Genomic DNA, 16,891 nt, shown 5'->3' with positions numbered 1-16,891 from the left:
CAAGAAAATGATCCTCTTGCTATTGCCATTCCATAGGTAATAAACTGTCCTTTATCTCTGATCCAGGAGTCTTGTGTCTTCCGCTGACATCCATGAAATTGTGGCATGCTGGCTTGTTTGTTTGCAAGTAGGGTAAGTCTTAAACCCTTCACATTTATTTCCAACTGATACAATTATAAACACTATACAAACATGTACTTACTACTGCTACTACTACTACTGTTATGAATTCAGCTGAATTTCATTCTGTGCATTTAAGGATTTCTCTCCCAAATAATATTCTAAGACATCAACGTCAGCAAAAGCAAACATAGGCATTACTAGATCTGGTCTCATTGATTTTAAGATAGACTGTTTTATTTTTTATTTTTTATTTTTATTTATTTATTTTTAAACGTTTACTTATTTTTGAGAAAGAGAGAGACAGAGCATGAACAGGGGAGGGATAGAGAGAGAGGGAGACACAGAATCTGAAACAGGCTTCAGGCTCTGAGCTGTCAGCACAGAGCCTGACGCGGGGCTCGAACTCAGGGACCGTGAGATCATGACCTGAGCCGAAGTCGGACGCTTAACCGACCAAGCCACCCAGGCGCCCCTTAAGATAGACTGTTTTAATCAATGAGATTAAATATGTAGTGATTATAATTAGTAATTAAATTATTAAAAGTAAGTTATAACTTTATCTCAATGCACCATGTAACTGTTTTAGTTCTATTATAAATTGATTTCTTAAAACTGTGTCACATATTTTGACTCAATGTGTATGAATAAAATTCCTTTTCCTAGCATAATGATCCACACTTCAAAGGAGTATATGTTTTTTTTTCTGGTATAATAATGAGGTTGGATGTTATTATTTTTATAATAGTTTTATTGAGATATAATTCACATGCTATACAATTCACCTATTTAAAACATAAAGTCAATTGGTTTTTAGTCTAGGAAGCATGTAACTTGGTGTAATGAAAAGCAGGTAATAAAATGTGCCAAATTCCAAATGTCTCTTTCTTCTACTCTAACTTAGCCCATGTGCTTCTTTTTTTTTTAACTTCTTGAACTTTCCTTAACCTTTTTTTTTAAGTATTTGAGGAGTGAGACACCCTCATAAGCCATAAAATTTTAAGGTGGCAGATAATTGCGAAGAGATATACAATGCACCCTAGTGATTAGCACTTAGGCAGTGCTTTAAGAACATTAAGAACACTAACCAATTGATTTGCGCAGTACCCCCTGTGAAGCACTAAGTAGCATTATCTTTACTTTCACAGTAAGAAAATGTACAGACAGAAGCTACTTGACTTTCCTGAGCTATTAAAGCTAGTGAGATCTTAATACAAATTAAAACTCGCCTGTATTCAAACTTCTGAAACTGGCTCTATTCACGATAGCTTATTTGAGGGTCCTTGGAAAAGGTATCTTTTTTAGGCTGTATGTCTTGCATACATTCATATTATATGTTTATTTTGCAAAGCATATTATTGAAATTCTTTAATCCAAAAAATAGAAGTCCTTTGGTGAAATGCTTCGAATTAAATGATGTTTCCTAGCAATCACAAGATTATTGTCCTAAGAAACAGACCTGTGTGACAAACTATTTTAGTTATAATAAAATGAGACAGGGTCAAATATTAGTTTGTATTAGTTCAGGGATCAGTAATTAATGTTACTATTTTACTCTTATAACTAATTTTAACATACTAAAATATTGAAACTTTCCATATCAAAATGATGCAAACCTCATTTGTTACCAGTTTGATTTCTAAGTAAGTAATTTCGGAATGGTCTGTTTTGGAGTGGTAATGAATTGTGCTAACCTATTTTGTCTGATTCTCCTTGCATCCATGAGAGAGACGGCTTATTGGAACAAGATATGAAATTGTGACTAGAATAAGGCCAAAAGACCTTTTAGGGAGTGAGCCCCTGACTTCAGCTCCTTCTAGAAATAAGCTGAGCTAATTAGCTCTAGTGCCTATTGCAGCATGGTACAACTTGGCAATCGCTTCTCAAAAAGTCAATTGTGTTATTGTGTCACTGGCTTAACAAATGTTGATTGAGTATCTACTGAGTGCAGGCAATATGCTAGATACTCAATATAGGACGTGAACATACTTCTGGTTCTTGAAAGAACTGGGTGATTCTCTACAGCTAGGAAGTAATTCCAAAATGTCCTAGTCGGAAACCATAATATAAGACTTTATATGTTAACTATACTTTTGTGGAAAAGGTTTCCATGCAAATCCACGGACAAAAATAGCCAAACTCTTCTCTAGGAATGAGCTACCTTGTCAGCTTGTCACTGTTTCTCCCGTTAGTGAACTGTAACATGTATGTGCCCAAAAAAGTGGTGTTTTTGACAGAATAGGAGCTGGTCTAGCTTTCTGGCATTTTGTTTCCTCTTAAAATAGCATCACTAGCAGCCCTTCTCCTTGACCTGATTTGGGCACTTGATAAGGCATTTGGGTCAGTTAGATGTGAGTGGACAATTTCAATGAAAACGCATATTAGTAAGATTAACTTGGGAAAGAACAATGACAATGGTCAAATAAAAAGTTTCTTATTTAAGTGCTCTAAAAGGAAGATTTAGGTTTGGAATAAATTCAAAGGTTAGATTTCTTGTTTTCCTCAGTAAAAGCTGTTCTCTATGGAAGTTAAATCACTATACATGTTACTAGAAAGAGAATGGGAATGACAACCTTTCCTAAGAGATGCACTTTATTTTTTTTAAGTTTATTTATTTTGATAGAGAGAGAGTTCACAAGCGGGGGGGTGGGGGGAGAGAGAGAAAGAGAGAGAGAGAATTTTAAGCAGGCTGTGTGCTGATCACATGGGGCTTGATCCCATGAACTGTGACCGTGATCATGACCTGAGCTGAAATCAGGAGTCAGACACTTAACCTACAGCCACCCAGGCACCCCAATTTATGTAGCTTTTTAACTACTGTTCAAAGTTTCTTTTTTTAAAAAGTAATATGTTCTTCTTATACAATATTTTGAAAATACAAAATAAGAAGGAAAAATACTCATTAAACATTTGCTCCAAAATAACCATAGTTAGTATTTTGGTATACTTCCTTCTAATCAATTTTTTTGTGAGTAGATATTTCCTTTTTACATACTTATCAAATTAGATGTACAATTTTGATATTCATGCGTTTTTAAAAAAATGCTTTATGTATTTTATTTTTTTAAAAGTAACCTCTACCCCAATGTGAGGCTTGAACTCATGACTCCAAGGTCTAGAGTCACATGCTCTGCCGACTGAGTCAGCCAGGTGCCCTTCATGTTTTTCTTTTAATACTACATCTTAAACATTTCTCATGTTGTTGACTATTACATCATCTTTTAAAATAATTTTAATGATTTAAAAATGGTATAATAATGTTTTATTGAATTTATGTGCAGTAACTTACTCAGCCACTTAATTTCGTTGAATGCTTAAATTATTTCATGTTTTTTACTAATAAATGATATTTGAGCAGTGTTTTAAAAATTATTCTATGTTTATAGTTTTTCCTTGGGATTGATAACTGGAAGTATAATTAGTGAATAGGATTAAATGAAAAAATTTAAGGCTCATGATAAATATTGCCAAATGGCTTTCCAAAGAATATGTAGCACTTAAGAAATGCATTTACATTTATTATTAACTTGATGGCCTGGCAAACTCCAGTTAGGCGGGGCAGATATTGTTATGCCCATTGGCTACATGAGGAAATTGAGGTACATAAAGTGTGAATGTCTCACCCAAGTTCAGTCACTTGATCATTAACTGAGTTTGAACTAGGTGCTGTGGGAAACACAAAATGAAGAAACTCTTTTGAGTTGAAGAGATAGTTTTAGACACCAATAACTATAAAGCAACGTGACCTGGAAGCAGCTGCAGAAGAGGTTAGAAGGGTGATGAATGAGTGCCCAGAGTGTGGGCTTGCACTTGGCTGTGCAAGACTGGAAAGAATTTTCATGAGACATGGTGTGGAGATGGAGGGGGAGGCAGGGTATTCCAGACAGGGCAAGCCAATGGTTGAGGAGAGAGACTGCAAGAGGTGATACCTGAAGAGTAGTTTTGGATAAATAAACAATGACTTTTGCGTTTTAAATCTGTACTTATTCTTTTCCTAGGCTCTCTTAGAAGGATTTTGCTAAAAATATTTCATCCTATCCTGTCGTTGGCTTTTACCCTATTGGCGGCATAAAGCGTTAGTATGTGGTGATACTGTATTTCTAGGAGTTATTTATTATTGAAGTGTAAGTGGCATGCAATGCTGTTTTAGCTTCAGGTATACGGCAAATCTTTTTCAGGTGTGCAGCAGGGTGATCTGCCAATTCTGTACATTACTCAGGGCTCACCACAGTAAGTGCAGTCACCATCTGTCACCACAGAATGCCATTGCAGTACTGTTGACATATTCCCTGCGCTGCACCCTTCATCTCTGTGACATTTATTTCATAACTGGAAGTTTGTACCTCTTAATCTCCTTCTCCTGCCAACCTCCCCCCTGACAACCATGAGTTCATTCTCTGTACTTAAGGGTCTGTTTTTCATTTGTTTCTTTGTTTGTTCATTTGTTCTGTCTCTTAGATTCCACATATAAGTGAAATCATGTGATATTTGTCTCTGTCTGGCTTATTTCACTTTGCATAATACCCTCTAGGTCCGTCCATGTTGTTGCAAATGGCCAGATATTGTCCTTTTTTATGGCTGAGTAATATTCTATTGTGTATATACACCACATCTCCTTTATCCGTTCATCCATCAGTGGACACCTGGGTTGCTTCCATATCTTGGCTCTTATAAATAGTGCTGCAGTAAACTTAAAGGTGCATATATCTTTTCAAATTAGTGTTTTTGTTTTCTTTGGGTAAAGATCCAGTAGTGGAGTTCCTGATCATATGATAGTTCTATTTTTAATTTTTTGAGGACCCTCCATACTGTTTTCCATATGGCCGTACCAATTTATATTCCGATTGACAGTTCATAAGGGTTTTCTTTTCTTTATATCCTTGTCAACACTTATTTCTTGTCCTTTTGATAGTAGTCATTCTGACTGGTATGAGGTGGTATCTCATTGTGGTTTTGATTTGCATTTCCCTGATGATTAATGACCCTCAGCACCTTTTCATGTATCTGTTGGCCATCTGTATGTCTTCTTTGGAAAAAAACTGTCTCTTCAGGTCCTTTGCCCATTTTTAAATTTTTTATTTCTCTTTTTGGGTAATCTCTATGCCCAACTTGGGGCTCCAACTCGTGACCCCAAGATCAAGAGTTGCATGCTGTACTAATTGAGGCAGCCAGGCACCTTGCCCATTTTTAATTGAATTGTCTCTGATTTTTTTTGGTTTTGAGTTGTAGGAGTTCTTTTTAATATTTATTTATTTTTGAGAGAGAGACAGAACGTTAACAGGGGAGGGGCAGAGAGAGAGGGAGACACAGAATCTGAAGCAGGCTCCAGGCTTCAAGCTGTCAGCATAGAGCCCCATGTGGGGCCTGAACCCATGAACCATGAGATCGTGACCTGAGCTGAAGCCGGATGCTTAACCAACTGAGCCACCCAGGCGCCCCGGGGTATATGAGTTCTTTATAAATTTTGGATATTAACCCCTTGTTAGATATATCATTTGCAAATACCCTCTTCCATTCACTAGCTTGCCTTTTCATTTTGTTGATGGTTTCCTTTGTTGTGCAAAAGCTTTTTATTTTGGTGTAGTCCCAATAGTTTTTTGTTTTTTGTTGTGCTTTTGTTTTCCTTGCCTGAGGAGACATGTCTATAAATACATTGCTAAGGCCAATGTCCAAGAGATTACTGCCTATATTTTCTTTTAGGAGTTTTATGGTTTCATGGATTAGAGACACATTTAGGTCTCTAGTCTATTTTGAGTTTACTGTTATATATGGTGTAAGAAGCTGGTCCTGTTTCATTCTTTGGCATGTAGCCGTCTAGTTCCTCCAGCACTATTTATTGAAAAAACTATCTTTTCTCCATTGTGTATTTTTGCCTCCTTTGTTGGAGAATAGTTGATCATATAGGCGCGGGCTTATTTCTAGGAGATGATACTTTTCTTTAAAAATAAACATTCCAGGATTGTTTTCATCATGTTTATTAATTGACACCTAAGCATCGTGCTAAAATACCGGGCTATTTTGGCTAGTGGATGACCAGCTCCTATGTTTTGAACCACTTAACTACTTTTCTTGAGGCAACTGAAAGGCAGGCAGTCGCGAGTACAGTACGTGCTCACAGCAGCTCACGGCCTAACAAGCGCTGTCAGGAAGCAGTGCATTTCAGCTGTTCGTTTTGCTGAAGGCAGATAATTTATGCTACATCCCACAGCACCCATCAAGTACATAAAGCCAGAGAGGAATGTTAATGGAAAATGTTACAGAGTCTTAAAGTGACAGAGTTTTACATATTTAACCGATTTAATCAGGTTGCAATATTATCAGCGAATCTGAAAATTTGAATGAAACGTAGGTAAAGATAAATGAAAGAACTTTGTAAGAGTGAAGGAATACAGTGTATTTGATTTAAAACAGGGCAGCGTCTGGCACATAGTGGGCATTCAGAAATGCTTATTGACCTAATAAATGAATGGGCGTATATATATTTTTTATGTGCCTAATATACATTTTTAATTTTTATTTTTACTTATTTATTTTTTAAAATTCCAGCTAGTTAGCATACAGTGTTATATTAGTTTCTGTTGTACAATATACTAATTCAACACTTCCATACATCACCCTGTGCTCATCACAACTGCTTACTATACATTTTAAGATTTTGTTGCTACTGAATTTTACTGAACTGGCAAACTTAAAAATACTTGGAGTGAGTTATTGTAAGGCACACCTTAAAGTGAATGTGTTTTATTTTTGCTAGAATTTTTGAGACATTTGCCTTATTGCTTTTATGACTTAATTATAAAATACAATAGAACACATAAATATGGGCAGAATATCATTCATAGCCTCAGAGACAGTTCAGATTTTCCAAACCTCAAATAAATTTTCTGCTTAGTTTAGGGGCACCTGGGTGGCTCAGTCGGTTAAGCGTCCGACTTCGGCTCAGGTCATGATCTCACGGTCCGTGGGTTCGAGCCCCGCGTCGGGCTCTGTGCTGACAGCTCAGAGCCTGGAGCCTGCTTCGGATTCTGTGTCTCCCTCTCTCTCTGACCCTCCCCCATTCATGCTCTGTCTCTCTCTGTCTCAAAAATAAATAAATATTAAAATTAAAAAAAATTTTTCTGCTTAGTTTAGTTAAACCACAATAATGAGAGGGGTGTCTGGATAGCTCAGTTAAGTGTCCAACTCTTGATTTTGACTCAGGTCATGCTCTCATGGTAGTAAGATCGAGCCCTGCATTGGGATTCTCTCTCTCCTTTTCTCTCTGCCCCTCCCCTGCTTGTTCTCTCTCTTTCTCTCTCTCAAAATAAATAAATAAACATTAAAAAAAACCCCACAATAATGAGAACCAGATCATATGATAGACCAATCTTAAAGTATTCTGGGGGCACTGGAGTGGCTCAGTCAGTTAGGCATCCCCCCTGTTGATTTCGGCTCAGGTCATGATCTCGGGGTTTGTAGGATACCATCTGGGTCAGACTCCGTGTTGACGGTGCAGAGCCTGCTTGGGATTCTCAATGTCCCTCTCTCTCTGCCCCTTGCTCACGTGCGTACATGGGCGCATTCTTCTCTCTCTCAAATAATAAATAAACAAATAAACTTAAAAAATAAAACTATTCTGATTGCCTGGGTAAATTACTTCTTAGGAAAGACTAATAAATTCTTAAAAGAGAAAGTTACTTCTGATGAGAGCAAGAACTGATTTCCAATAGACAGTATGTTTTGCTTTCTCTACTCAGAGGTGGGCTTTATTTTTTATTTGTTATTTTTTTTTATTAAAATTTTTTAATGTTTATTTATTTATTTATTTATTTATTTAATGTTTATTTATTTTTGAGACAGAGAGAGACAGAGCATGAACGGGGGAGGGCCAGAGAGAGAGGGAGACACAGACTCCGAAGCAGGCTCCAGGCTCTGAGCTGTCAGCAGAGAGTCCGACACGGACTCAAACTCACGGACCGCGAGATCATGACCTGAGCTGAAGTCAGACGCTTAACCGACTGAGCCACCCAGGTGCCCCAATGTTTATTTATTTTTAAGAGAGAGACAGAGTGAGAGCAGGGGAGGGGCAGGGAGGGAGAGGGAGACAGAATCCGAAGCAGGCTCTAGGCTCTGAGCTGTCAGCACAGAGCCTGACATGGGGCTTGAACTCAGCAACCTTGAGATCATGACCTGAGCTAAAGTCGGATGCTTAACTGAGTGAGCCACCCAGGTACCCCTCAGAGGTAGGCTTTAAATTTAATTAGCAAACAACCCTCTATTTCTTTTTTTTTTGCAGAGAAGAAAACAATAATAGTTATAGATTATTAAACACTTCTCATGGGCCAGGGCCTGTACTAAGACATGTGCTGTCTCATTTTATCCTCACTCCCACATTATGAGGTAGATACTATTATTATTGTTATCATCCTCATTTTACAATTGTGGAACAGAGGTGTAAAGTTTATGTGACTTGTACGAGGTCACAGAGCTAGTGAGAGGTGGAGCCGGGATCCAAATCCAGCTCTGATTCCAGGGATTTAGTAACTGGCATATGCTGCCTTTCTATACAGATGTTCAACCTGTCATCTACAGTAACTCATGAAACAGAAACACTTGAACATTGCCTCAGTTGCCAGTGAGTACGCAAGGTCTGTTCTTAAGTTTGATGCTACAGGAAAGTTTTCACTTTCTTTCACCCTAACTTCCTGTTCTCTAAGCCTTAGGAACTGAGGTAAGCTAGTAAACTTGCCTTTTGAAACAATGCTGTAATAGCCAACATTTATTGGCTGCTTACTGTGTGCCAGGCACTTTCTATTCGCTGTATAAATATTATCTTATTTAATCATTGCAGCATCTTTTTTTTTTTTTAAAGGGAACACTTTTTAAAAAATGTTTATTTATTTTTAGAGAGGGGGAGAGAGTGAGAGAGAGAGCACAAGCGGGGGAGGAGCAGAGAGAGAGAGAGAGAATCCCAAGCAGGCTCTGCTCAGAGCCTATTGTGGGGCTCGAACTCACGAACCCTGAGATCATGACCTGAGCCAAAATCAAGAGTCGGATGTTTAACTGACTGAACCATCCGGGCGCCCCTCATTGCAGCATCCTAAGGAAGGTATTATTATTAACCTTCATTTTATAGATCAGGAAACTGAAGCTTAGCAAAGTTAAGCATCTTCGCTGCCAAAGTTAAGCAAATTACCAACGGTGAGCAACTCAAAATCACACAGGTTAAGCACAGAGGCAAAGGAGTGGGATTTGAGCTCGGGTAGTTTGATCAACAATTGGCTGACTTAGCTGCCTCTCTCTACTGCTTTTCTAAGTCACAAACAGTGGGCCTGTCCCCCAGCAGCTTCAGACACCACTTCCCCTCCGCTGTGAAGCATGCCTCCTGCTGACATTCCGGGTCCAAGTGAGAAGTCCGCAAGAGGCAGAGTCCCATAGAACATCACTCGGAGCTGTATCAGGCCTCCACATGCTGGAATGTTCTATATGGATTTTTTTGTTTTCTCATGGCTAGAACATTGACATCCTTCACAATTCCCCTGAGGGAGGACAAACTTTTTTCTGACATGTAAGCCTCTCTCTGATTGCAGAGGAAGGGTGTGGATTGCATCTGTCTTGGGCAGCTCGTCTCTCTCTTGTTCTCTCTCCTACCAGCTGAAATGCCCCAAGCACTTGCCTGCTTCTCTAGTTCTTCTACTATTTCCCACAGTTTTTTTTTTTTTTCTTCCAAAGGTAAAACGCAGATCTTTCTGTTTCATGTCGCACCAGCTGTCTGGTTTGCCCCCCTTCACCCCTACCACCAATTGGAGCAAATGGAAAGGAACGCATTTGCTAAAATGGGACTGACCCAGGCGGCCTACCCCTGTTGGCTCAGTGGGTGCCCTCTGCAGGGGAGATAGTGTGAGTTTTTGTAATCTTGCTACTTTCCCTGGGAGGTCTTTTAAGGGCTGGGGGCCTAGGGATGTTTTTCTATCAGGCCTTTTTTTCCCCCCCACCTAGGTTTGATCTTGCATTCCACTGCTAAATCAGATAACGATAATAACTAATATCTACTACGGAACTTTACAGTTTACAAACTTCTCTTTTATTCACTCTCATTTAACCTTTACAACCACCTAGTGGTTAAGTATTACTCAAGCATTAAGGGATAAGAAAACTGACTTAAAGAGATTAAGTTGTTTGCCTAAGATCTTTTGCCAAGGAATCCCTGGTCCTTTCTACTCTAACGATGTCACAGTAGCTTTTAAGTAGTATGATCATCAAGTTGAGTGAAACTCTGAGAGATGCTTCATACCATGGGAAGTCTTTGTAGTAAAGAGCATTTTGGAATGTGGAGGTCAGCACAGTGCCCAGGCCTTAGCAGGTGTTCAATAAATTGTTGAACTGAGCCAGTCAGACATTGTCACTAACTTGTACTATGCAGTTTAGCCTCGGGCAACCCTTTAACCTCCTTTGCCCTTTTTTCTTTATCTGCCTTGATGGTCTCAGAGGGTTGTTGTGAGCATCAAATGAGATGAATGTATAGTTTTGCAGAACGATATAGAAATGTAAAGAACCAACTTTACGCAACTATTTTTAATCTGAATTTCTCTGGCAAACTCCGTACTTTCTGTTTCCTTTATGAGTACCTTTCTCTGGGATGATCTTGTCTCAGAAACTCTGTGGGAGTATTTTAGTGACTGGTTGCATCCTTCTTTTAAAAAGAAAGGAGGCAGGAATGGATAGGGACAAAGAAGAAAAAAAAAGAAGAAGAAGCCTTAATGCAAAAGGTAAGTACTAGCCCAGGGAGACAGCACTTTTAAAGATAAACAGTAAGACATTTGAGGAATAGGTAAAGTAGCAAACGTTACACACTTCTTAGTGTGAAGTCGGGTACATGCTTCTTGGGTATTAATTAATCCTCCCGGTGACCTTGTAAGGTAGATACCATTCTTATCCTCACTGTCCAGATGATGAAATAAGGAGTTAAATAATGTGCACTGACCATACAGCCACTAAACGGTAAAGCAGGCATTGGGGTTCAGGCCATCACACTTCATCTGCTGCCTTTGGAATCAGAGATGTAAAGGAGACAACACACTGGTTGTCTTTTAGTAAATTGAGGCAAGCGCTTAAGGAGAGAGCATTTGAACTTGCTATGCTGTAATTCCTCTTCAAAATATTTTTTTGCTCACTTTTATTTTTATTTTATTTTTTAAAGTTTATTTATTTTGAGAGGGAGAGACAGCGTGTGCATGCGTGTGAGCGGGGGAGGAGCAGAGGGAGAGGGCGAGAATTCCAAGCAGGCTGTGTGCTGTCAGTGGGGCTTGAACTCACGAACCGTGAGATCATGACCCGAGCCGAAATCAAGTGTCAGTCGCTTAACCGACTGAGCCATCCAGGCACCCCTCTTTTTGCTCACTTTTAAAACACAGATGCAAATCAGTAAAGATATAAGATTAGTAAATATTTTGGAGGTCTTTTAGCCTATTCTTCAGTCAGAACCAATTGTAGCTTCTATCACTGATGCTTTTCTAAATTTTATTTCTCTATTTCCTGATAATTTATTCTCTCTGCCAAACTATAATGCCAATAGCCTTACAATGACTTTCTTTAGTATATTCTTTCTTTCTTTTAGCTTCCTTGCACTGAATAAAGCTACTATTTCTTTTTTAAAAATTTACGTTTTTAGGTGGGGTGCCTGGCTGGCTCAGTCGGCTAAGTGTCTGACTTGGGCTCGGGTCATGATCTCAAGGTTCATGAGTTTGAGCCCCACATCGGGCTCTGTGCTGACAGCTCAGAGCCTGGAGCCTGCTTCAGACTCTGTGTCTCCCTCTCTCTGCCCCTCCCTCACTCATACTCTGTCTCTCTCTCTCTCTTGAAAAAGAAATAAACACTAAAAAAATTTAAAATTTTTGAATAGGTGATATAATCATATAGTTCAAAAATAAATGAAAAGATATAAGAGGGTGTATCATGAAAATTGTCCCTCCCACTCTCTGTCCTTTATCATGCCTACTTTCCACACACCTCAGCTCTGTAACCAGTGTTTAGTGTTCAGTGTATCTTTTCAGTTTCCTTATGAATGTAAGAAGCAATCGTGAATGTTTTTAAACTTTTTTAATGCAAAAGGTAATATTAATCTGTATCTTCCTTTTTTACTTAATGTATCTTGGAAATCTCTCCATGTTAGTACTTAGACAACATCCTCTTTTCCTTCTTCTTCTTCCTTTTTTTTAAACAATGCATACTAATTCATTTTATGGAGTACCATAATTTATTTGATGGACATTTGAGTTGTTTCCGTCTTTTCAAAGCTACCATTTTAAATGCTTTAGTGAGGGAATGTGGGGGTAGGGGCAAAGGTAAAATGAGGACAAGAGAATCTAGAAATTTTCCAGATAAGAAGTTGTGACCTGGGAGGCAGAAATAAAAAAGTTCTGGCTCTGCACTGTGACAAAGCACATCTGGAGTGCCAGAGGCTTGCATTTTGACTACACCTGCCCTAGTTGGAGAAAGAAGGAAAACAGTCAATTCTTGAGAAGCTTCAATACACCTGAGTTTGGCTTGCTGCAAAGTCTCAAGGTGAGGACAGATTGACAGCTGGTGTATGAGCCGCCCAAAGGTAAACTCCTGTATTAAAGAAATTGATAGCATGATAGATAGAGGTGAGATAAGGACTATTATGCACAGGTAAAGTCCTTTCAACAGGCTGCTACCAATTCTCATATATAACTTGCAGTAGAAAAAAAATGGTTCAACAGCTCTATTCATTCTTAAACCTTTAAGTGAACTCTGATACCTTATCAAAGAGCAAGAGAGAAGATTTATCTTTGTATCTTGGACACATGTCAAATAAAAAACCTCAGTAAAGGGTAAAGCATTTAAAATACAAATGACATATCTTAAACGTATAATATTTAACAGTTTATTAAAGGCTTACTGGAATGACAAAATCAAGAGGTAGTTTAATCATAAGCTTTCTTTTTTTTTTTAATTTTTTTTTAACGTTTATTTATTTTTGAGACAGAGAGAGACAGAGCATGAACGGGGGAGGGGCAGAGAGAGAGGGAGACACAGAATCTGAAGCAGGCTCCAGGCTCTGAGCTGTCAGCACAGAGCCCGACGTGGGGCTCGAACTCATGGACCGCGAGATCATGACCTGAGCTGAAGTCGGACACTTAACCTTGTCCGACCTTAGAGCCACCCAGGCGCCCCTAATCATAAGCTTTCTAAGGTTAATAATTATATATGTGGGATTTTATGTCATAGTTTTGATATGGATCTATGTTTTCCCTCCGTTAATAAATAAGGCATAGTTGCAAGCTGACATAACAGATTATTACTGTACTTAAAAAAATGAAATATACCTGAAATATGCAAATATATAATTTATATCAATGTTACATACTGCTTATGGATTGATGGTAAAATGGAAGATACTTCTAATTTATTATTATTGCAAAGAAATATCATGATTTGCATGGTTAAGGAAGAAAACTCAATATTACTACTGATGTTCACATGTAAACCCAAAGGTGGTTTTTTCTTTCTTTCCTTCCTTCCCTCCCAGTTCCTTCCTACCTTCTTCCTCCCTCCCTCCCTCCCTTCTTTCCTTCCTTCCTTCCTAACTTCTTTCTTAGGTTTATTCTTTTTTTTTTTTTTTTTTTTTTTAAGGAGCCAGATGAAAGAAGACATAAATGTCAAATAATTCGTTTCATTTTTATAAATATTTTTCCTGAGTGAGGATAATAAGGCAGATACAAAAAAAAAAAGAGTTTTAGTATGACCAAGCCACGCAATCAGATTTCTCTAAAATTTTCTGTAGTAACATTTTCAAGAGGTGCATTTTATGGGATAATTACTGTATTAGAAATAGCAAGGTTCTTTAACATTTGGGGTTAATTAAATTATAAGGAACTTATCAGGACCCGTGTTGTTACTTACTTTGGAGAACTTTTCTGAGGTTCATTGAGAAAAGCATATTTAAACTCTAAATAACTGTGAAATCTGAGTAACTCTGGAGGAAGAGCAAATTGAGTAACTTGTTTTCCCCTTTGTGAAGATTGATAAGGTCTAAAAATATAATTTATATAAAAATATAATTTATATAAAAATATAATTTTCTTTTAAAAATTTGATCAATAACACTGGAAAAGTTTCATTTTAAATTTCAGTCAGTTTAATAACTTTACACTTTTGAAAAATACTTTTTGAAGATTTGAAGGTGACAATTTCAGAAACATAACTGAATGTCTTACTCTTTGTGTGTGTGTGTGTGTGTGTGTGTGTGTGTGTGTGTTAAGAAATATTAGTTTTATTTAACCAGCTTCACAGCTGAATATTTATTCTATAAAAACTTTACAGATTATACAGTTTATCATATATAGTTCAAACTACTGAACAAAAAAAGTGGATCCCACAGATGCAAAACCAACCTAGGTAAAGACAGATTTACACACTGAACAGCTCTCCATGTGGCCAGGAGGTAGTCAGTTCTAAGTATAAACTTCAAAACTGTACAAAAATAAGGTTTTGATATTATTTCATTCTTCATACATTCAATATGATTGCAAGCTCAGAAGCCTAACTAATAATAGGTGTCTATAATCAGGAATCAATCCCCACTCCTGAAAGGAATGTAAATGTCTATTTATACAGCATACTCTTGGACACCATACTGTACCCTGCATATTGCATGGATGTGAAAGCAGCAACCAGAAACATTAAACATTGAGTATAAGGGAGTTCTTTTTTAAATATTTTTATTTTTTAAACAAGTTTTTGCATGTAATAGTGTACCAAAAGAATTTTAACTTATTAAATAAAATGTATTCTAAGTAAACCTAAAAATTACATTTTATAAACATGAAGATACTTTTTTTGGGTATGATACATCAATCATATCTATAAATAGAAAACTAAAACTGTAGGGGCACCTGGGTGGCTCAGTTGATTAAGCATGTGACTCTTGGTTTCAGCTCAAGTCATGATCTCATGGTTCATGGAATCGAGCCCCAAATTGGGCTCTGAGCTGACAGCATGGAGCCTGCTTGAGATTCCTTCCTTCTTTTCTCTCTACCCTTCCCCTTGCTCTCTCTCTCTCTCTCTCTCTCTCTCAATAAATAAATAAATAATAAATAAAAGAAAACCAAACTGCATATAAAGTAGTATTTCTCACCCAGAAATAAGAAACATTTATGTAATTATTTTTCAAAAGGCTCAAAAAACTATTTAAAATCCGCTAACTTATAACTTAGATATTTATACATAAACTATTTATTCAGAGATTCACTAATAATATAAAACAAGCTTTCCTCTAGAGAGACAGTGGTTTCTTCATGTTAACTGGGTAAGAACTGGACATATTTTAAAAGAAGGCAGAATCAGTGGATTTTCCAGTATGAATCCTAAGTTGCTTAGTCTTTTTTTTTTTTTTTATTTTAATTTAAGTAATTTCTACATTCAATGTGGGGCTCACACACATGACCCTGAGATTGAGAGCCACATGCGCTACTGACCAAGCCAACCAGGCACCCCTAAGTTGCTTTTTTTAAATGCTTATTTATTAATTTTGAGAAAGAGGGAGAGAGCACCACCCAGGCACCCCTAATTTGCTTATTCTTGAACCAAAAAATTTTGAATCCAGGATGGAATAAATCAAGTTATGTCTTCCTAAGCAGTCCACATGGTCACTGACTTATTACCCTCAGCCACAGTCTGCCAGTTCAGTTTTTCTGAAGGGGTAAAGCAGTTATATTAGGATCACTTTGAGTCTTTAGGTTTGATTATTATATTGTAGTCATGTTAAAAAAATAAAGTCATCTTTTTCAGAGACACAAATTGAAGTATTTAAAATTTTTTTAATGTTTTATTTATTTTTGTGAGTGAGAATGAGAGTGGGGGAGGGACAGAAAGAGAGGGGGACAGAAGATCTGAAGCGGGCTCTGTGCTGACAGCAGCAAGCCCAATGTAGGGCTCAAACTCACAAACTGCGGGATCATGACCTGAGCTGATGTCAAACGTTCAACCAACTAAGCCATCCAGGCGCCCCTACAAATTGAAGTATTAGTGGATAAAATATTAAGATCTGGGATTACCTTTAAAATAAATTAGTGGCAAAAGATAAGTGTTGGGATATAGATGAAATAAGACTGGTTCTGTGTTTATTGAAGCTGGGTGATGGGGATGTGGGTAATCTTATACTATTCTCTCTAATTTTATATGGTTTAAAATTTCCATTGCAGACAGTTAAAACAAGTATCTCTTGTGGTTTTGTTAAACATTCAGATTCCCAGGGAGTCAGTTAAGCATCTGACTCTTGGTTTCAGCTCAGCTCATGATCTCATGGTGGGTGAGTTGGTGCCCCATGTAGGACTCTTCAATGACAGTGCAGAGCCTGCTTGGATTTCTCTCTCTCACTCTGTCTCTCCTCCTCCTCCCGCTCATGCTCAAGCGCTCCCTCTCTCTGTCTCTCTCTCTCTCTCTCTCAAAATAAATAAACAGTAAGGAAAAGATTATGTGTAGAAAATAGAATTTATTTTTAAAAATCTAAATTCTTCACCCAAGATCTCCTGAGTGAGAGTTTCAGGGGTGAGACAATACAACTGGCATTCTATGTAGCCCACTTGTGCTCTCTCAGGTTTGAGGACTGCTGATACAAGGTTATTTTGTGCATCTGATTCAGTGTATTCATGCCATCCATGCATGCATTTCCTGTTTTCCACACATCAGCCCATTTCAGTTCACAGAATACAATCCCAAATGAAAGTAATTACTGTATTTGGATAATTCAAACTTTAAAATTTAGTTT

The 16,891-nt window shown here is 37.7% G+C and overlaps 1 protein-coding gene across 1 annotated transcript in view; it reads left to right on the top strand.

Annotated features, from left to right (window-relative positions):
* LOC122236343 (collagen alpha-1(I) chain-like) overlaps positions 1–16,891 on the top strand; it is a 127,743-nt gene that overhangs the window by 38,612 nt on the left and 72,240 nt on the right. Inside the window, exon 4 of the mRNA XM_042977214.1 lies at positions 67–132. Coding sequence (XP_042833148.1) covers positions 67–131 — 65 coding nt within the window. The 3' untranslated portion in view covers position 132. The remainder of the gene's footprint in view (positions 1–66; positions 133–16,891) is intronic.

This window comes from Panthera tigris, chromosome A2 (genome assembly GCF_018350195.1).
Source record: "Panthera tigris isolate Pti1 chromosome A2, P.tigris_Pti1_mat1.1, whole genome shotgun sequence".
NCBI classification, from domain to species: domain Eukaryota; kingdom Metazoa; phylum Chordata; class Mammalia; order Carnivora; family Felidae; genus Panthera; species Panthera tigris.
The sequence above is the reverse complement of the archived record's forward strand: the minus strand, read 5'-3'. Positions and strand labels throughout refer to the sequence as shown.